General features: G+C 52.9%; 1 protein-coding gene across 4 annotated transcripts in view; it reads left to right on the forward strand.

Moving 5' to 3' along the window:
• Positions 1 to 22169, forward strand: part of ESRRB (estrogen related receptor beta) — a 167686-nt gene that overhangs the window by 94616 nt on the left and 50901 nt on the right. For all 4 annotated transcript variants that reach the window (XM_045823474.1, XM_045823475.1, XM_045823473.1 and 1 more), the window contains one exon: positions 21424 to 21833. In XM_045823474.1, coding sequence (XP_045679430.1) covers positions 21424 to 21833 — 410 coding nt within the window. The remainder of the gene's footprint in view (positions 1 to 21423; positions 21834 to 22169) is intronic.

A 22169-nucleotide genomic window follows, 5' to 3' on the forward strand; every position in this document is an offset into this window, starting at 1 on the left:
TAGTGCAATGCCAGGCATACAAGAGATGCTCAATATATGTGATTTCTCATTCTTGTTCCTTTCCCTTTACCAGCTTCACCTCAGGTCTTGGTTCTTTTTTATCCACGTGCTGAGTTTAATTTCTATAAAGTGAGCCAGTGTTAATTCCCACTCAACACATTTATTGGGCACCTGCTGTCTGCTCCGCACTGCGCCAGGTGCCTAGGCAGGCCACAGAGGCCAATATAGGCCACAGACCCTGCCATTTTAGAACAGGGGGATCCCTTACAGTCCAAGCTGTTTGGGGGTCTGGGGGGTGCCAGTCGGGTAAAGGGATAGACGTGACCTAATAAGGCTCTCCACTGCCTCAGTTTCCCCTTGTGAGCTGGGCTACCTCCCTCTTTGTTGCTTGGTGTTTAGAAGATGTGGGACAACCTGGCTGAGGTGGTTTAAGTCTTGGGGAGTCCGGAAGGGCCTACACCCTTCTTCTTCCCACCACCTCTCCCCATCACTGAATGCTCTGCACCCCTCTGTGCCCACTGCTGGGGGCCGGCACGCAGGGCTGCAGGCACCGGGCTGCGGGTCTGGGGACCTCCATCCTTCCAGCCCTCCTGCTCCGAACCACAGCCTGTCCCCGTACCTGTCCCCGAGCCTGTCCCTGAACAAGCTGCACATTCCAACAGTTCTTTATCCCGACCCCATCCTCTCCCCACAAGGAAGGTTTTGTTGGGACCAGAAGACCTCAGCCCCAGTACTGCAGGAAAACCAGGATTATGTAACAGCTGGATTATAGGGGGATTACTAACTTTGCTTAAAGATTTTCCGTTTGCGCAAGGATTAGGTGCGGGGTTCCTTTAAATAGCTAGCTTTGCTAATGCATTTGTGCTGCAAAGAAAGGGAGGATGGGAAAAAGGGAGGTGGACAGGACTGGGAAACAGACTGCTATGTGAAGGGCATTTTACCCCTTGGGGCCTCAGGTTCCTTGTGGATGACAGTGAAAAGTGGCTACCCCGTCCAGCCCCTGCGTTTCCGACAGCTCGAACCCAGAACGCAGGGTGTAACAGCCCTGTAGATCAAAGGCGGCAGGGGCTCCAACTGCAGGGCCTTTGCGCATCAGGTGGGGTGGTGTGACCGACCAGCCAGCCTCCTGCGTGCTCCAGGATCACTGGAGCCGGGGCCGCGGGGTTCCAGTTCCAAACCCCTCGCTGTAGCACCCAAAGGATTTTCCAATTGGTCCTGGATCACCTCCCCATCTGGACCATCTGCCCTGTCCTCACCTGATGTCTTCCTGGCCCAGCCCCCTGCCACACACCTCTGGTCCCAGAATACCTTGGCACTTCCCTGGGTGTGTATCTCCAAGATTTATATCTTCTGGTCCTGGCTTCCTGGAAAACCATTCCACACCCACTCCCCGTATTGGCCTAAGCCCCTGGCTTGTTCTTACTTGTCCTTCAAGACAGCCCAGCCCCTGGCTGGGTAGCTCAGTTGATTAGAGCGTGTCTGCGTAGGCTAAGATCGCGGGTTCCACCCCCAGTCAAGCTCATCCAAGAGTCAGCCAATGAATGTGTAGCTAAGTGGCTCAACGAATCAAAGCTTCTCTCTCTCTCAAATCAGTAAATAAAAAAAGTTTTTTAAAAGACAGCCCACACTCCTCCTCTTCCAGGAAGTCTTCCCTGACCTTCTTCTCCTAAGGAGGGTTAGATACCCCTCTCTCTGCTTCAGAAGTTCCTGTGAATACGTGTCTGTGACTCCATCATCACACTTCGGCCACGTTGTTGTGATGACCACTCGTTTGTATCTGCCGTGAGCTGCCGAGCGGAGGGGCAAGGTCCCCGTTGTGTTGAGCTCAGTGAATGTGTGGTGAATGCAGTGAAATGGGAGGATCTGCTTTTTATGTGAGATGACTGTGCTTCCTGCCCGGGCACACAGAGCACCCCACCTCTCAGGAAGCACATGGCGTGTCCTTAAGCGCAGAACCTTAGTGCCAGACCCCAGGCGTCCAAGTAAATCTTGGCTGTACCCTAGCTGCGGGACCAAATGTCTTTGCCCCTCGGTTTCCCCACCTGTAAAATGGGATCTTAGTTCTCTGATCTCTTAGGGTTGCTGTGAAGACGAAATGAGTTAATCTGTGTGTTGCACTTAGAACAGTGCCTGGACGTAGTCCTGTGTTTGGTCATAGATTTTTTTTTGAGGGCCCTGGATCCCCAGGCCCCCCGGCGTCCCCTCCCAGGCCCCCAGGGTCCCCAGCTTGCTGAGCTGGCTGTTTCTCTCTCCTCCCTCTCTCCAGCAAACTTTCTCACTTCCCTCCCCTCCCCAACCAGTCAGCACAGAAATAATCCAATTTTACTTGATTATTAGTCATTACTTTCTGCTGCTGTTTTTGTTTATTACTTGTTTTTAAGCATTCTAGATTTAATTGAGTCGATTGATTCGCACAACTGCTGATTGGAAGGATATACTCTGTAGCCCGCTCCTCCCCCCGCCTGTGCCCTCCCCCGGAGACACCTGGGGCTGACTGCAGGGGCCAGGGCTCCTGTCCCAGGGTGCAGTGGTGCAGTGGGAGGGCTGGGAGCCCGGCACCTGGCCCTGGCTGCCTCAGGGAGCTGGGACCAGCCCCTTACCCTCCCTGAGCCTGAGGTCTTCACCTGTAAAAAGAAGGTTGAACTAAATGAGTCTTCCAATCTCTTCCAGCCCTAAAATTCTATGAAAACTCTACATCTAAGCACCCCTGCTATCCCCTAGTTTTTTTTTTAATTCTATTTTAGTGATTATGGTATTACAGTTATCCCAATTTTCCCCCTTGGCCCCCCTTCACCCAACACAACCCACTCCCTGAGGCCATCCCCACACCATCATGCGTCATGAATATATATGTTCTTTGTCTACTCCATTTCCTATGCGGTACTATACATGCCCATGGCTGTTCTGTGACTACCCATTTGTACTTCTTAATCCCCTCTCCTCTTCACTCTTTTCCCCACATGCCCCACCCATCTGGCAACCATCAAAACCTCCATATCCATGATTCTGTCTCTGTTCGGCTAGTTTGCTTAGTTTGTTTTACACATTCAATTTTCCATAGGTATGTATTTATTGCCATTGTATTGTTAATAGTTTCATTGTTCTTCTTTTTATTAAATAAGTCCCTCTAACATTTCATAGAATATGCTTTGGTAATGATGAACTCTTTTACTTTTTTCTTGTCTGGGAAGCTCTTTATTTGCCCTTCGATTCTAAATGATATCTTTGCTGGGTAAAGCAAACTTGACTGTAGGTCCCTGCTTTTCATTACTTTGAATATTGCCCATCCCTTCTAGCCTGCAAAGTTTCTTTTGAGAAATCAGCTGACAGTCTTATGGGAACTCCTTTGTAGGTAGCTCTCTCCTTTTCTCTTGCTGCTTTTAAGATTCTCTCTTTATCTTTAACCTTTGGCACTTTAATTATGATGTGTCTTGGAGTCGGCCTCTTTGCATCCATCTGGTTTGGGACTCTCTGTGCTTCCTGGACTTGCATGTCTTTTCCTTCACCAAATTAGGGAACTTTTCTTTCATTATTTTTCATATAGATTTTCAACTTCTTGTCCTTTTTTTCCCTTCTGGTGCCCTATGATGTGAATGTTGAAAAGCATGAGGTTGTCTCATAGGCTGCTTACACTCTCCTTATTTTTTGGATTTGTTTTCCTCTTGTTTTTCCAATAGCATGATTTTTTCTTCTTTATGTTCCAAATCATTGACTTGATTCTCAGCTTCATCCACTCTACTGCTGTTTTCCTACAAATTATTCTTTATTTCAATTAGCGAATTCTTCGTTTCTGACTACATCTTTTTTATGTTGCTTTTTTATGTTATGTAAGGATCCTCACTGAGCATCCTTAAGTCCCTTGAGCATCCTTATGACCAGTGTTTTGAACTCTGCATCTGATAGATTGTTTACCTCTGTTTTGTTTAGTTTAGGAGTTTTGATCTGCTTTTTCATTTGGGCCATGTTTCTTTGTCTCCTCATTTTGGCAGCCCCCCTGCATTGTTTCTATATATTAGGTAGAGCTGCTATGACTCCCTGTCTTAGTAGTATGGCCTAATGTAGTAGGTGTCCTATACAGTCCAGTGGCACAGCCTCCCCTGTCACCCAAGCTGAGTACTTGAAGTGTACCCTTGGTGTGGCCTGAGTACTCCCTCCTCTTGTAGTTGAGCCTTCATTGTTGTTGTAAGGTCAATGGGAGGGATTTACCCAGGCCAATCAGCTGCAAGGACTGGCTGTGATCACTGACCACCAACCTCTGCCTTCCGTGGAGTACCAGCTGTGGAAGGGCAGGGTTGTGGTGCTCCAATGGGGTCTGTAGTTATCCACTGGGTCCATAGGCTCTGGAGTTTCCCATATGGTGAAGGCCAAGGTCAGCCCTGACCTGTGTTTTACCCAGGGCCACCCTGCCCAGGCTATAAAGCCATCTGAGATGGCTATTACTTGTGTTGGGCTTGGCAACTCCCAGGCAAAGCTAAACTCTGAATCTAGGCTGGCTGCTGCTAGTGCCATGCCTGGGGCTACTTAGCAAGTGTTGGGGCCTGGGGCCTCACTGAGGGGGGCTACTGTTTGTTTGAGAGGATTTAGGAAGTTATAAAGCATGAACCAACATCAGCCATTCACATGGAAAAGTCTCTGTTATCAGCTTGGGTGGATCCATAAGTTGGATGGGACAGAGTCTCAGGGGATCTCCAGGGTGGAGCAAACAGTCTTAGCCAGGTTGATGGAAACTCAAATATGGCACCTGCCTGCCAGCTCTGTGGCTCTGTTGTGGGAGCGGGTTCAGAAAAGGGGCAATGGCCTCTGCCCACCTTTCTGTCTGGGAGAAAGCTGTCTTCCAGCTCTTGCCTCGATGCCAGACACCTCAGTTCCTTCCCATATGTCACTGGTATCTTTCAAGCTGCTACCCCAGTGCTGGAGCTCAGAAGGAGTGAGTCTGGGTAAGTCTGTGTGTGGGTTCTTGAAGAGAAACTGCTTGGGACTCCAGAGGTTTATTCTATTGACTTAATCCCCTCTGGTTTTTGCAGCCAGAAGTTATGGAGGCTTATCATCCTGTCACTGGAACCCTGAGCTGGGGGCGGGGGCACCTGGTGTGGGGCTGGGATGCCTTGCTCCCGAGATATCCCTCCCGAATTTTTATCCACCACACTTGGGTGTGGGACCAGCCCGTCCATGTCTCCTCCCCTACTACCAGTCTGGATGGATGTAGTTTCTTTAACTCCATAGTTGTCAGACTTCCATTCAACTCAATTTCTGATGGTTCTGAGTGATAGTTGTTCTATAATTTAGTTGTAATTTTGATGTGATTGTGTGAGGAGGTGAGCCGTGTTTACCTATGCTGCCATCTTGACCGGAAGTCCCATTTTGCAAATCATTCATTCATTCAGCACCACTGAGAGCTCTCTCTGTGCCCATCACTTAACCAGGTTTTGTGGGATCCAGATGTCAGTAAGACAAGGACCCTGCCTTCCAGGAGCTAGTAGGGGAAGGCTGATAACAGCAAAGTCCAGTGTGTATAAGTTATGTGTGTTCTAAGTTCAGCAGGAGTCCCTAACTCTGGGAAGTTGTAGAGAGAGTGACATTTTGTTTTGGTCCAAAACTGTAGACTGTGGGGTGGGGGGCAGAGACCTTTGTGAAGGCCACCCCGTCCATGCTAAGTACTGTGCTAAGCACTTTCTTCTCATTTTCTCATTAATCCTCTTGCAGCCCTCTGACTAAGGGAATGTGATATCAATTTTATAAATGAAACACTTGCAGCTTGGAGAAACTAAGTGGCTTGCTTAAGTGAACAGGAGAGATAGATGTTGAAATGAGGTCTGAACAATATCCAAGCATGTCTTCTTTATACCATATCATGTCATGTTACAGTACTAACTCATTGGAGAAATGTATTTTAAAAGTTCAGTTAATTTCCTAAGTATCACTTCTCTTTTCATTTTTGCACATTATCTTCCATACATACTCTTTTTATACTGTGTATGTACGTAGCTAGTGCAAAGGCCCTGGGGTAGTAATGCCCTTGTTGTATTTGGGTCAGAGCAAGGGGGCTAGTGTGCCTGGACATGGGGAGAAGGGTCAAAGGTGAAGTTGGAAAGGTAGCCAGGGCTGGTTGCAAAGGTCTTAGCAGCCCATGGAAGAGACTGGATTTTATTTCCGATATGTTTTTCCACTTTCTTCCAATTTCCAGTGTTTCAACAATTGCGCAATCCAACCCAGCAGATATGCCATTATAAACCAACATTAAGGTTGTTTTCAGCAGTATTCGTGTGTGCTTGTGGGTGTGGGGACAGGTGTGTGTTTGAAGTGAACACTACAGGTCACATTTCCAGCATGTGCCTATCTGCTTCTGATGAACTACCTCAGGCTAACCTGATAGGTGTGAGATGACCGGTTCACAGTGTCTGGTCGTCTGTGTGGCTCCAGACCACTCCGGCCACAGCATGACTGCTGGTGGAGAGGGGAGAGGGCATTCCCAGCGACGCTCAGCCTGTGCAGAGGAGCAGGGCCAAGGCGGAGCTAGGTGAACCGGAGGCCTCTGGCCTGCAGGGGGAGCTGGTGGTCAGGAAGAAGATGCCTCCTGAGGACAGCACAGGAGTCACATGGCTCTTCACCTTCTCTTTGAGGAGCAACGTTGGAGCTTCTAAAATTTTTCTAGTTAGAAAAGAAAACAACCTTTTTATTAGAATCATTTTGCATTTACAGGAAAATTACAAAGACAGTGCAGTCTCATATACCAGTGCCCGTTTTCCCTCTCGTGAACTTCTTACACTGCTGTCGTATGTGGTCACAACGGTGACATGGGTATTGGTGGGTTACTACGAACTAAGCCCCACACTCTACTCCGATTTCATTTATTTTTCCACTGAGGCCTTTTTCTCTTCCAGGATCCACAACCCCACATAGCACTCAGTTGTCCTGTCCCTTTAATCTCCTTTGGTCTGTGACGGTTTTTCAGCCTTTCCTTATTTCATGACCTTGAAATTTTGGAGGCAGCTAGCCAGGTAGTTTGCTTTTGCATATTTAAACTATTTCCATTTGGAACTGTGAGCTTCAGAGGCTGTGAAATGTGGAGGTCAGGCTCAGAACTCAGGCATCGGAGGGGCCTGGGTTCAAATCTTGGTTCTGTCCCCAGCCCACAAAAGGACATTGGACAAGGACCCCTTCCATCCTCAGCTTCTCCACCCTCACCACGGCAGTGGGACTCTTCACCCCGGGTACCTGGACAGACGTGTAAGCACTCAGCCACCTGGGTTCACTTTGGGTTTCCTTTGTGAGTGGATACCACCTGGTGGGACTGGTCACCCTGAAACCTTGTTCGCGTCCTCTCCAGGAGCCAGGGCTGTGAAATGCCAGCGTGTGGGTGGGGAGGGCGTGACAGCATTGCGGGAGACTGACAGTTTGCCAAGCTTTTGGAAAATAGTGTCCTAATCAGATCCTCACGGTAACTCCATGAGGTCGCAGGATGGGTTATCACTGTTGTAGAGATGGAGAAACTGAAGCGCAGAGGTCAAGAGCCTGCTGAAGGTCATGGAGGAAGGAAGGGGCAGAAGCCAAGACTTGAACCTGGACTGGGAGAGCCCAGATTTGGGTGACTCCTCCTCGCCGTGTATCCTGTCCCTAGCTGGCTGGTGGATGGGGCGGGCAGCTCTGGGGTGGGTGTGGGTGGAGAAGCCCTGCTCCTCTGATGCTGGGCTGGAGTCGCCATGGGGGGTCTGCCATGGGGGGCAGGAGGACCGGTGTTTCGCTGGGCAGACACATCAGGGTGGGAGACTAGGGAGTTATGGATTCCTAGTCTTTACACGTCATATTGATCTCAGGTCATTGTATTACAGGGAGCGTTTCATTTTGTAATGTGGATTTTTTTTTTCTTTAGGTGATTTCATTTTTAACCCTTGAGTTACCTGTGAAATCAACGTGAACTAAAAGCTTGTGACAGGTGCCCAGCTTCCCAGGTTAACCTCGGGACTAATGGTCCCGTTTGCCTCCCGAGGGCCCTGTGTCACCTCCTGTAGACCTCTGGCGGAGGTCTAAGGGCTGTCTCCATTTTCCAGAGAGGGCAGTAGAGGGACTGAGGCCAGACAGGACAAGTACCTGTCTCAAGGACACACAGCCTCAGCACTGGGGCAGAAGCCAAATCAGTTAGTCTCTGGGCTCTTTCGACCGGGCGTAATAAGAACTCAGAAGACCTTGTACTGTTTGTTATTTCTTTAAAAACTGGAAATGTAAACTAGAAGATTGCAATTCTGCCCTTCAAATGGGAGCTGGAAGGGTGTGTGTGTGAGAGAGAGCGAGAGAAAGGGAGAAAAACATTAGATGAGTGTGTTATGTGGACAAAGCAAAGAGCCAACATTTACCTTCAGTCCCACCAAGATGCAGAGTCTGGAGGCGTGGACAGTCCTTGTCAAAGGGCCCCTGGGACCTGTGGCTGCCATTCCCTGGCCATTGGGAGTCCCCACTCCATCTACTTTGAACTTTCTCCATGCAGGGCTCACAGGCCACCTGCACCCCCATAGCTCTGCACACCGATGACACAGCCCTGGCAGTTCCTCTGGTTCCGAGTGACATGTCGTGTGCCTGCCCCCGACACCGAGGTGTGTCCAGTCTCCGGACAGCCTCCTGTCTCACTGAGCAGGCTGTGTTTACCCCACCCTTCCATCCTTTTAGCCCTGGTGGCTGGGCCTGGGCCACAGGTGTGTGCTCCAGAGGACAGCTTCTGTTCAGGCCTGCTGCTGTCTTTGTCCATTTGGATGACTACAGCACAATTCCATAAACCGGATGGCTTATAAACAACACAAATTTATTTCTCCCAGTTCTGGGGTCTGGGAAGTCCAAGATCATGGCCCCAGCAGATTCCGTGTCTGATGAGGACCCAACTCCTGGTTCATAGATAGCGGTCTTCTCACTCTGTCCTCACGTGGTGCAAGGTGGTGAGGAGGCTCTCCGGACCTTTTTTACCAGGGCATTGATCCCGTTCACAAGGGCTCTACCCTCGTGACCTAATCACACCAGGAAGGCCCCACCTCCTAACACTGTCACCTGGGCCAGGGACAGGTTGCAACACATGACCTTTGCGTGGACACATTGGGTTCATGGCACCTGCCATCCTCTTTCTGGTTGTTGGCAGCCCCTGCCCCTCCTTCGAGCCCAGAGCCACCAGGAGGTGGACAGAGGCCATTTCTCTTCTGCCACCTTTAAAAGCCAATCTGTCCAAAAAAGGGGAGAAGCAACCTTTAGGAGTTATCACACTTCTCCAGAGTTAGTCCTTGATCTTCCTGTGGGTGGGGCTGGGGGGAGCCCCGAGGGGCTGAACCCCCAGACGTGGGTGTCAGAATGGATTAGAGTTCAACACTTTGCCCTTTAACACACCCGAGACACTGTGCGACCCACGACACTCAACATCCTTATGCCTCAATGGATTTTCCCATCTGTAACATAGGACTGAAAATCCAGAGTTATCGTGAGGGTTAACAAAGCCTGTATATGTAAAGCACTTTGCACACAGTTAAGTGCTTAACAAGAAAGGAAATTTCACATTATTATTCCATTAAATAATACAGTTGCATTAATGTCTTTTTTCCTCCAAAGGGCTTGCTTCCATGTCTGTGTTCTCCTTACAACAAGCCAGCGCAGTGGGGTGGTGGCTCTGGGGTCCAGTTCGCCCATGCAGCCTCTGAGATGCAGCGAAGGGCAGCAAGGCCACCAAGGCCATGCGACAAAGCAGTGGGGCTGCTGAGGCCTGACTCTGGGGCCCAGGGCCCCCGGCCGGGTCAGGTGTGTGCCCAGTCCGGCACACCTGCAGCCGCGAGGGCGCGGCAGCAGCCCCTGCCTCCCAGTTCTCACTTGTGCTCCTCCCTCCCCTCCTCAGGAGCAGCTGTCCTCCCACCACCCAGCCCCGCTCTGACTTCCCGGGGAGGGGGACCCCCAATTCTACTTGGCACTGGTAGGGGGTGACTCTACCTCTCAAGCCAGTGGCAGGGCTGGTGTCACTGCCAGCAGCATCCCTTCGGTGAGATGAAGGTTGCATTAGTGAACAGTAATTGAAATGCAAAATAACATTTTGATCGAGCCAGCAGGCTGTTTATTTATCAGATCAATAGTCAAAATGCTCCATCTGGAGAAGTCAGCTTGATAAGTGACGGCTTTTCCAAGGACAAGCCCAGTGAATCCACTGCCCCATCCCCAACAGCCAGGGCAGGGCCAGGCGCCTGGGACTGCCCCCCTTCCTCTGCTCCCCCCTTTCCACATTTTCTTCTTAGACCCAGTTCCTAGAAGGAGACAACAGACCGAGACCCAAACTGCCAGGCCCTCCTTGCTATGGCTGGAAGGACCTGCACTTCCGAGAGCTCAGGAATCATAGTTGCCAGCTCGTGTTTATCAAGCACTTACGATGTGCAGGTGCTGCTGGGGGCGCTTCCCATTCATGGTGTCATTTAATCCTTGACAAATTCTGTGAGGATTGGGAACTTTACATTACACATTCCGCAGGTGAAGACACCGAGGCGTGGAGAGGTTACCAAGGAGTAAGTGACAAAGACAGGGTTCGAGTCCACGGGATTGGGGCCCAGACCCCTTGTGCCTGGACCCTCTCCTGACCCCTTTCCAGAGAGCAGGGAACAGTGGTGGACCCTTCCACTTACACGGAGTCGGGTTCTGGCTCTGTTTTTCCAACCCCACTGTTTTTCCAAACTCCACGGATTTTCATGAATGACATTGATTCTTGTGCTAAGCAGGGGTGTCCAACGTTTGGGAGTCTCTGGGCCACACTGGAAGAAGAAGAGCTGTCTTGGGCCACACCTTAAAGACACAGACACTAGCGAAGACTGATGAGCAGAAAGAAAAAAAGGGTTTTAAGTAAATTTACAATTTTGTGTTGGGCCGCACTCACAGCCATCCTGGGCCGTGTGCAGCGCACAGGCCACAGGTTGGACGCCCCTGTCCCTTAAAGTGTCTTTTGTAACATTTCAAAACCAGATTTCTTGATGTGTGGGTCTCAGACTCCAGCCTCTATACATTGCTTCCAAACACATCACATGGTTTCGGATTCACACATCTTCTGTAACATCTCACGCCAGCATGAGCAGGATTCAGTGGGAGCTGGTGGCGAGGCTGACCCTTAGGTCCTTCAGGGGAGACTGTGGGACTCAGGCCTCTGGGCTCTGCTCCTTCGGCACTGGCCGGGCCCCTTGCTCTGACACTGGTCCTGTCCGATGGCTCAGGCCGTGACTGTCACATCCTGAGTGGATGTTGGGCTTGGGGACTCTTATCCCATCCAACTCTCAGGCCTCCTCATTCATTTGTTCACATATTTACTGGGCACCTACTGGGGCCTGGAAGTGCTCCGGACCAGGGACAGCAGCAGAAAACAGAGCAGACGCAGCCCTGCCCTCGTCTCAGGGACAGAGGCCTCAAGGTGGGAGCTACCGCCAAGAAACAGCCCCGGGGCCATGGAGCTGGCACAGAGTACCAGGGGGACAGCGGGCAGAGGACAGCACCGTAGAGGCAGGGGCCAGGCCCCCAAGGCCTTCCCAGCTGCAGTCAGGACGCCTGCTTTCTGATGGGAAGCCCTGGCTATTTTGAGCAGAGGAGTGTTGTGACTAAGTCCGCCTTTGCTTTGTAACTCACTCCTGCACTTTTTGGCTCTGTGACCCCTGCCAAGATGTTTAGGCCCTCTGGGCCTCAGTTTCCTAATCTGTAAAATGGGGAAAATGTTGAAGTACCCACTTCAACAGGTCGTTGCAAGGAATCAGTGACTGAGTGCATATAGTTCTGTGCCCAGCATACAGTGAGGCCTTTATCGCCACACTGTCATCCACATTGCCAAGATCAGAAGCAGGTTCCCAGGTGGCTGCGGCACCAGGCCCTCACCTGTCCGCCCAAGTTCAGAGGTCTCCTTGTCATCCGCCCAGAGACCAAAAATCTGATTCGGGAAGAGGAATGGATGCCTCGGGCTTCCTGTGTCATCTCTGCTGTGCATAAGGCCACACAGACAGGGCCACAGCCATGACCAGGTGGTGGATGGAAGGGCTGTCCCCCTCATTGGTTCTGTCCTGCACACTGGCCCGTGGGAACACACACAGGGAGGTGGTGGTAAGGCCCACCAAATCGCTGATTCCGTCTCGGGTGGCATCAACAGAAGTGTAGTGTCAGAACTTGGGTGTCAGAACTCACCTGAAGAGCTGTGCTCAGTTCTTATGCTCTTCTGTAGGAGCGATGGACAGAGCAGATGGCTGTTCTCAAAGGAGGGTGAGCGTCGGCCCTGGTGAGGAGAGGCGCCCCCCTCCAGCAATCTAGTGGGCTTAGCATTGCTGTGTAGGCCCCGAGGGAGAGAGTAGGATAAACTGCACTGGAAGCTCCAGAGGGAAGAAATATTTGGCTCTTGACAAGAGTTTTTTTTTTATTTGTTTGTTTGGTCTTGTTTCGTGTTTAAACAATGTGAGTGGTCTGAAGATGGGAACAACTTCTTCCTGAACTAGTGATCTCCCTGTCACTGGGGTCTTCAACAAAGGCAGGCAGCCACTTGGCGACAGGGACAGACCAGAGGCCCTCTGGGTCCTGGACTGGTCTGAGAGCCCCTGGCAGGAGGAGGGCGCTGCCCGCCCTGCCCGGTCTCTGCTGTTCTCCAACCCAGCACTGTCCCTACCTGCCACCCTCTCTGCCTTCAGGCCTCTGTTTCAATGTCTCCTCCTCAGAGAGGCCTTCTCTGGCCACCACATTTGGACGCTCCACCTACCACCTGTCCCCTTCCTTGTCCTTCCTTCGCAGTGCCCATCATTAACTGAACCGATACCCTTTGGCGAGTACCACTAGCTATCATTACTAGCCACTGGGTGTCAGTGACTTGACCCAGCAGGCGTTCACCTCCTGCCCACTCAACACTCTGGCGAGCGTGTTCAGCAGGCAGCCTTGCAAGATATTCTCCAGGGGTGTGGGCTCCTTCCAGTTTGTGGCTCTGCCACCCCCCAGGGCTTCAGAGCCCCCTGCTGGATCCTCCGCCTGCAGCCACTGGAGCCTTTGCCCAGATCCTGTGTGGCCTGCAGGGTGGAAAGAGACAGAGGGGGAGAGGGGAGAGGGGGCAGGAGTGTCAGGGGAGATTTTTATGGGCCAGAAAGGGGGAGTGGCTTACATCACTTTGTCCACATTCCATTGGCCAGCACGAGTTGGTGGCCACAGCTAACCGAAAGGGAAACTGGGAAGTGTACTATTTATGATGTCTACAAGAAAATGAAATTGCTTTGGGTGAACTCCTAACAGTCTCAGCTATCGTTACCATATTTCATTGAATCTATGACATCATCTATTGTTAAAGACACCATTATTTTTGGAACCACTAATTAAATTAAACTATGGCATGCTATCAATTCAGGATGCATTCTGATTGCCAAGATCTTAAAACATGAAAAAAAACATGGTATAGCTTAGAGTCAGTGAAACAGGGACTCATCACTCCTTGAGGACAATAACCATCCACAGGGCAGGGAAAGTGTCTGCCCCACCCCCACAGATACTCAAGAATTGGCCATGAAATGAATGAGAGAGGGAGGGGTGAATGAATGAGATTCTGTATGAGTTGTTCTTTTGGTCACGTGTCAGAACCCGCTGTGTGTGGGCTATGGAGTCAAGGGATCACGGTCTTCTCACTCACCTGAGCAGAGGTGCTGCTGGGCTTGTGAATACCCACCAACCATGACGAAGCCTTGCTCCCAGGAATCTGCCCCTGGCCTGCACCCTTCTCTGCTGCCAGCTTCCGTAGTCTTCTCCCTCGCTGCACATGGGGGTGAGGTATGACCCTGTTCACACTTGAGCTGTCCATCTTACTGCTTCTGTCTCTAGAGAGGCAGACATGACACCACAGGTCTCATGGGAGAGACTCATTGTTGGGTCCGGTGCACACCCCGGGGTCAGTGCGCTGGGCCATTGGCATGGAGATCTATAAGAACTTGGCAGTTCTTGTAGGAACCCGTGTGTGTGTGAGACAGAGAGAGCGAGAGAGAGAGAATGAATGCTGGAGTGGAATGTCCCCTCCTGGGAGAGAGGCTAGTTAGTAGTTCTAATAGTTGTTTCTAAGTAGTGCCTGAATGAGGAGCCCCTTTGCCTGAACAGGGACTGTCTTGGTGGAAGTTCCGGCATGCAGGGGGGCGGGCAAATGCATGATTAAATGGGTGGTGAGGTAGATGCTCAGATGGGCGAATGACAGAAAGAGAGAGGGAGTAAGACAGTCGTGCTTGTGATGGGATTGGACTTTTTAGAAGCTGTGAATGGAAGCCATCTCCTCATTGCCAAAAAGGAGTGCCAACTGCTAACATTTATTTATTGAGCACTTACTGTATACCAGGCACTGTTCCAAGCTCTTTTCTGTATTAAGTCAGTAGTCCTCAAGACGACCCTATGAGGTGATAACAATCACCCCCATTTTACAGATGAGGAAACTGAGGCACAGAAAGGTTAACTAACTTGTAAGGGACAGAACTGGAATTCAAACCCAGGCAGTCCAGCTGCAGCCCCAAGGCTCCAAGGCCCAGCAGCTGGATCACATGTCATCTGGACACTGCCAGATCTGGTCAACGACAGCAGGTGGGATGCTTATGCCACATCAGTACTTGGGAGAAGAGTTAAGTTCAAAGACATCAGCCCTCCAATAGCTCTTGAAAGGAAGGCTGCTAGAGGTGTGTCTGGGGCGTATTCTGAATGTGTGAAGCTGCCCTTCCTCCGAACACACCCTGTGTGGCGGTCCGAGGCCAGAGTCGGCCAACTGGCCAGAGTGAGAGCCTCCAGGTACTTTGGGCTCCTACCTAAGGACACTCAACGGAGAGGACCAAGGTGGAACTGGCCTCCCTGGTGGGGGCTGGGGGCCCTAATTGGCAGCAGCTTCTGTCTGAGCCGGCCGAGCTGTCCTCTGCAGGCCCTCCCTGCCATCCCAAGGTGGCCGCCTCCACGTCGAGTTGTCGCCTCCTCCTTTGGCAGAGCCACTTTCTTCTCATCGTGATGGATGCAGCCTGGAAAGTCACGGGTAAAAAGCCCCAATTGAAGGCACTAATTACCCATCATTATTTTCCATTCCGTAATTTGTGTGGAACGAGATTTCCATCAGTTGTCCGGGATCAGCCTGGTTTTGACTAATCCTTCTAACGACAAGATGCTTAATTACAGATTTTTGCCTGAGCTCCAGCGCACAGTGGGAGGCAGGTTCTCACTGAAGCCAGTTTGCTATTGGGTCATTTTGCAGTCCCGGGTCCCAGAGGGGCTCCCGAGGGGAAAAGAGGAAGAGTGCTAGGCAAGTGTCACTGAGGAGACCAGGTAACACAGAACACCGCAGGAACAGTGTGGCGGTAGCCCTGTGCTGATGGAGGCTGGCAGGCGGGCCCCTGCCCGAGTTGGCTCCTTCTCTGGGGCAGGCCATGGACTCGCTGTGTCTCCAAACCCCCAACCAGCCCCCAACCAGCCTGGCTCTCTGGTTAGTAACTTTGAGCAAGGCACAACTTCTTGGGGCTTCAGCTCCTCACCTGAAAGTCACAGGGTAGGCGGGAGGATCTCTGGGAACCTACCGTTCACTGACTCCAGCTGTGCTCGTGTGTCCATCCAGAAAAATGGGTCTACTACTGAAAGATACACATACACTCTAAGATTTCAATCACACAGTAGTGATAAAGCCCCATTCATTAAAATATGTGATTCAGGCTACTCAGGGAAGGTCAGTTTGAATTAAAGAAACATCTGGGTTTAAGAAAAAAAATATATATAACATTATATATAATTATATATATAATTAATGGATCTCAGATGCACAGAATTTAATTAACTATAATCCTTGGTTCATAATACTACTTATTGGCCTCCCCACCCTCCCTTCCTCCCTTCCCCCTCCCTCCCCTCCCTTCCTCCCTCCCTCCCTCCCTCCCTCCTTTCCCTCCTCTGTCCCTTCCCTTCCTTCCTTCCTCCCCTCCCTCCCTCCCTCCCTTCCTTTCTTCCTCCCCTTCCTTCCCTCCCTTCCATGTAATAAGAGCCCATGTATTCATGTCCCAACAGGAATGTTGGGCCTTGACAATGAACTCACATTTAGCCACGTGGTCCTCCCCTTCCTAACCCCCATTAAAGGCTCATTCTGCATTCTTGAATCATATATTTTGTATTTATTGTTGTCCAGTTTCAGTTGTCCCACTTTTCCCCCTTGCTCACCCCAACCCCGTCACCCCCACTCCCACAGTCCCCCACATTGTCTGTGCCTATGAGTCTTCTACTCATGTTCCTCTGCTTGTCCCTTCTGCTTCTTTCCCCTGTTATCCGCCCCCCGCTCTGGTCACTGTCAGTTTGTTCTTTATTTCAGTGTCTCCAGTTCTATTTTGCTCATGTATTTGTTTTGTTGATTAGGTTTCACTTATAGGTGAGATCCTATGGTATTTGTCTTTCGCCACCTGGCTTATTCCACTTAGCATAATGCTCTCCAGTTCCACCCATGCTGTGGCAAAGAGCAGGAGTTACCTCTTTCTTTCTGCTGCATAGTATTCCATTGTGTAAATGTACCCCAGTTTTTTTCAGATATCCCATGCAGCAATATTTTCACTGATACATGCTCTAGGGCAGGGGTTATAAAGGAAAGAATAAACAAATGGAATCTTATCAGACTAAAGAGCTTCTGTACGGCTAAAGAAAACACCAACAAAATGGAAAGGGAACCAACCATGTGGGAACACACATTTGCCAACGATACCTCAGACAGGTTTGATCTCCGAAGTACATAAAGAACTCACACAACTCCACACCAGGAAGACAAGCCATCCAATTAAAGAATGGGCAAAGGACCTGAACAGACACTTCTCCGAGGAGGATATCCAGAGGGCGCACAGACACATGAAGAAATGCTCAGCATCACTAGCCACCAGAGAGATGCAAACTGAATAACATTTTTGAAGGAAGTTCAGCTGCGTTCCTTCCAGGAGCCTGGCTGCATGGCCAGAGGGCCGGCTGCCTTGAACTGTTCAGGTGGCCCCGCTTAGCAGACACATTACAGAAATGCACGTAAGAGCCTCTCAAGTGTTCAGAAGCCATTTTTCTTCTGTAGAATGATGCCCCTTTCAGGCTTATGTATCCTCTTAATTTGCCTAACCAACTGCGTTCCCTCCTGATACACGGCAAGTTCAATGTGGAATGAGCTCTTCTAGATCTGGGGACTTGGTGGGGAAAGAGCGTTGCCGGGTTTAACCGCAGGCCCCCAGTGGCTGGGTTTTCTAGGAGGGGTTTCCTGGGAGACCACAGCAGCAGCGGGCGTCCTCTGAGGGCTTGCTGCGTTAGTTACCTCGTGCTCACCCAGAACAAGCCCGTTTTACAGATGAGGACCTTGAGGCCCAGAGAGGACGACCTGCTGACTCCCAGGAACAGCTGCCGCATGATGGGACTGGCGCATCTGGTGCTGGAGTGCAGGCTCGTAACTGGCAAGGGGCTCGGCTGCTTGTTTCTGCCCGGAGAGGGGTGGTCCCGGCACGGAGCCAGAGGAGGGCCCTGAGGGCAGCCCCTCCGCAGGCGACCTGGATCTCTGCGTGGGGTGGGGTGGACGCTGCCCAGCAGAGGAGAGCAAGCCAGGCGCTGGTAACCCGGCCGGGCCATCCCTCCTCTCTCCAGGAGTTTGTGTCATGAAGGCCACAGATGCCTGGGGTGACAGCTTAAAACTGTAGGATTGTTTCGTGGTGATAACCTCTGCAGGTCCGTGGAAGAACTTCTCAACTGCTGGGTTTCACTCAGAACTCCCAAGATTCTGTTGGTCTCCATGTTAGGAAAATCTTCAGCCCATTGTGTTGTCCAGCAGAGGCAGAGAGCCCCCGAATAAGCTCAGGCGCCCCTGGAGCTCAGGCTGCTCTGGGGTATAGGGCCCCATCCCTGGTTCCTGGGAGTGCCAGGGGCAGCACTGGGTGGGGGTGGAAGGGGCCGTGTTTAATCATACGGTGGCCAGTGAGGCCAAGGCAGCTCTGGCTGTGCTCCTGTTCTGGACAGATCACCAGAAAAACGATGCCTTGAGGGGCGTCGACTGCTGACCCCCACTCTTCCAAAGGCTGCCTAGATGCAGCATCTGGCCCTTCCAAGGAAAGCCAATAGTCATTGACCCAGCTGGGACCTGCGCCCTGACCAACCGAGAGGGGGGCTCAACATGGCTCCCTCCTTCCCCGAGCACAGCGTCAGCCCACTCCCCTGACTCCGGTCCCGAGGCTGCACTCCCCTCTCGAACCCTCACAGCCTCGCACCCGCAGCCACCCCCTCCTGGACCTGCACCAAGGCTTCACCGCCCCCCCCCACTCTTCCCCTGCCCCCCAATCTCCCATCCTTCCCATTTTCTCACTCCTTCTTCCTGCCGTACCTTAGCCTCTACCCTGGAAACCACCACGCTCTAGGCCTGGGCTTCTCCCACTTCCGCCCTTTCTGACCTCACGCCCCTCTGTCCTGAAATTGCACCACTCGCTTGCCCAGCCCTCAGTTCCTGCACCCCTTGTCCACCCTCTTCCCTCGTGCATCCAAGTCAGTGGTTTTCTTCAGCTGGGGGCGATCTTGCACCCTCCAGCCCCGGAACATTTGGCAACATGTGGAGAAGGTTTCAGTCATCCCATCCGCATGAATGGAGTCAGACCAGCGGGGCCTGCCGGGGGGCCCTGTCGGTGTTGTACCCACCTGCCCCTTTCCGGAGCTCCGCACGCTTGTGTTCGTTAGTGTCTGGCCTTCCTCGAGGGCTTCTGAGATCTCGGGCTGTGCCTGGCATGTCCCCCTGATCCGGCCAGCACTTAGCACGTAGTAGGTGCCCGAAATACAGGTTGACCGTTCCTGGAAAAGACATTCTAGTGGGACCAAAATAATGGTCACAGATGAGAGAAAGCTGCCAGAATGAAATCATTAGAATTGCTCCCGCCCTGAGCTGGGACTCAGGCATCCAACTGGCCTTCGCTTCCTTCTCAGCCCCAGGGTCTCTGACCTGGGCCTGGGGGCGGGGCCTGGAGTGGAGTGGGCGTGTGTTGGCTGCCCAGCCCACTGCAGGAAGCTCTGTGCCCTCCCCAACCCAGAAAGAGAGGGGCAGAAGGGGAAATGAGAATCTTAGGGGACCGCCCACCCTGGTGTCCTTTGGGGCTGTCTGAGCCGTGAAGCTGGGGGAAGACAGCGGGGACGCTTGTGGCCTGCTGTCCACTGGGAATGGCTGCAGAGCTCTCTCCCTCTTCTCCCCTCAGGACACATGCTTCTCCTACATCCCAGGGACTGATCTGAAGCCGCGGCACAAAATTCATGCTCACTAAGTAGTAGCTGCTCTAGTTACTGTTTGTGTCCAGTGTATCTCCTGGATCTCCTGGGCTGGGTTGGGGGGAGGGGCGAGGACGGAGGGCTGGGCTGGGAGCTGTCTCACCCAGCGGGGTTTGTCACGGCCAGCCTGGGACGTTCCTGCGAACTGTAGAGCCTGCCGCAGCGGGCAGGAGGGGGCTACACAGGAAAGAGCACCGGGTCGGCCCTCCCTGCCTGCCCGCCCCACGCAAGGGTGTTGTGGGGAGGGACCCAAAGGTGCACTTGTGTTTGCTCTGGCAGGTTTTCGGGTGGCTGTGGGGAGCCCAGGGAGATGACAGATCACCAGCCAGTCATGTGAAAGGACTCAGGGGAGACCCTCCCCTGGGCCAGTGTGAGCAAAACCTACGGCTTGTGGGAGAGGTGTCTCCCAGGACTCGAGGACTCAGAATGCTCAATTCGGAACACAAGGAACCTGGGAGCCTCTATCTCCAAACACCATGTTCCAGTAAACAATAAACTTGTTAAGAGTAGGAGCCCTACCCTGATCTTTTGTCTGGGAATCTGCAGCATCCAGTTGAGAACTGTTTCCGGGCAGCGATTCCCTATCTCCAGGCATCTTCAAGTGCAGATGAGCGGGACGGCCCCTTGGGGCCACATTAACTGTAAACTCAGTAGTGGACCAGGGACAATGAAGGCCCCCCCGCCCATCACGAGGTTGCATTTGGTGACTTGGGTGTGTGACCTAGGTTGTGTGGTGGCGGTGGGCTTTGCGGGGGTGAGGAGGCCGCCCCTTCCCAAGGTGGTGCCCAGTGCTTCCCTCAGGAGGCCGCTCAGAACACAGGGGCTCCCTGCGAAGGACACGAGCAGGACTGTGGCTGCTTCGCCAGGGGAGCCCCCAGCACTGAGACCCTCCTTCTCAGCCCAGAGCCCTCTTGCCACTCATGGGCTGCACCTCGGACCTCTCCAGCTCTTTTCCATCTCCAGGGCCTTCCCTCTTTCCTTTCACCTGCTCCCCAGGCGCAAGCCTCGGCCTCCCCTTCACCTCCACGCAGCCAGACCAGGCCAGGCCAGGCCAGGGACTAATGGGCCCGACCCGCCTCCTGACTCCAGGCCCCTGCCTGCTGGCCCCAGAGGGCTGGGGCTGGGCAGCAGCTGGGCTTCCCTAACGGTGTTCCTCATCTCCCTGCTGTGAGCTCCTCCAGCTCATTCCAGAGCGGCCCTTCCCGTCACCCAGGGAGCCGGGACTGGGAGGGTCACACCCTGCTGCCCACCTACCCACCGGGGTTCTGAGAAGAGGGACTTTCCTTACGGGAAAGCATGTGATGCTTCTCAGGGACCCTGTCACGTGGATGTTGTTGAAGCTCCGGTGAGGCAATCCGCTGGGACGGTTGAAATTTCAGGTTAAGAGAAACAGCTGAGGAAGCGAGGAGTCGGGGCTGGAAGCCTCCCTCCCGCTGTCTCTGCGGGGAAGAGCTGGGCGGAAGGCGGCCCGCTCAGAGGCCTGGCAGGGAGGTGGGCGAGGGGTCCTGCGGCCACCCTCCAGAAGTGCCCGGGGCCAGTGGCGAAGCCCAGAGGGCAGCCAGTTCAGTGGGACCTTAGCCACCAGCCCTGCTTCTGGCCCTGGCCGACTCCTCCGGCACCTCTGGCTCCAGTCTCAGCGATGGTGGTGTGGGGAGGGGGCAGCTCCAAGCTCCCCCTCCAGGTTCCAAGCTCTGAGCTCCATGGCCCAGAGGAACGGGGCAAAATTGGTTTACCGGGTCACTGTCCAGAGGGTAAGTGGTCCAGGGCCTGGCACGCCCAGACTTCTTCAAGTGTAGCCACCATGGATTCTATTCTGGTGCAGGAAGCTTGGCCAGATATTTTGGCCACATTGTTTACCAACACTGTTTGTCACCCTCAGGTCGGTAATTTGCAAAGGGCTAGGTGCCTAGTCTGACGTATAGTGATCAAACAGCTTTTCTTTGAAGACTTAGAAGGTGCTGGGAGAAGAAGGGTGTAATGCCAGAAACTTGCTGGAGGCGGTGCCCAATGGACCTTCTCTGCTGAATTGTATCTCCTTAGCAGAGAGCCCCTCCCGCCGCCCCACCCAAGGGTGCCCAGAGCCTGGGGCTAATTCCTGGGGATGGTGATACACCTCAGCCTCCTCAGACCTGACTTCCCCTCGCTCTGTGTCTCCAGGCTGCTGAACAGGATGTCCGCAGACGACCGGCACCTGACCTCCAGCTGCGGCTCCTTCATCAAGACGGAGCCGTCCAGCCCGTGCTCGGGCATCGACGCCCTCAGCCACCACAGCCCCAGCAGCTCGTCGGACACCAGCGGCGCCTTTGGCCTGGCCCTGGGCGCCCACGCCAACGGTCTGGACTCGCCGCCCATGTTTGCCAGCGCCGGGCTGGGAGGCACCCCGTGTCGTAAGAGCTACGAGGACTGTGCCAGCGGCATCATGGAGGACTCGGCCATCAAGTGCGAGTACATGCTGAACGCCATCCCCAAGCGCCTGTGCCTCGTGTGTGGGGACATTGCCTCTGGCTACCACTACGGCGTGGCCTCCTGCGAGGCCTGCAAGGCCTTCTTCAAGAGGACCATCCAAGGTGCGTGGCAGCCGAGCGGGGCCCTGCATGGGTGCGGGAGGGGGCGCCCGGGCCTGCGGCCCAACAGGCAACCGCGTGATCCCCCGAGCTGCCAGGTCAGGCCTGGGTGCCGGGAGCAGAGACTCAAGGTCCCCCTTTTCTGTCTCACAGATTGCCTCATCACGGCTGCGCCCCTCACTGGGGTGGGGGACACAGTCAAATGTGTGCCCCTCAGAAAGCCGATTCGGGGGGAATAGCATTTTTTGCCTTGCAATTGCAAATCTCTCGAAATATAAAGGGCCTCTCTCTCCCCCACCCCCCTTATTACACAAGTGAAACATGACTTTTTCACGTGGG

Source organism: Phyllostomus hastatus, unplaced genomic scaffold (assembly GCF_019186645.2).
Source record: "Phyllostomus hastatus isolate PE091 unplaced genomic scaffold, TTU_PhHast_1.1 phas_scaffold_501, whole genome shotgun sequence".
Taxonomy (NCBI): Eukaryota; Metazoa; Chordata; class Mammalia; order Chiroptera; family Phyllostomidae; genus Phyllostomus; species Phyllostomus hastatus.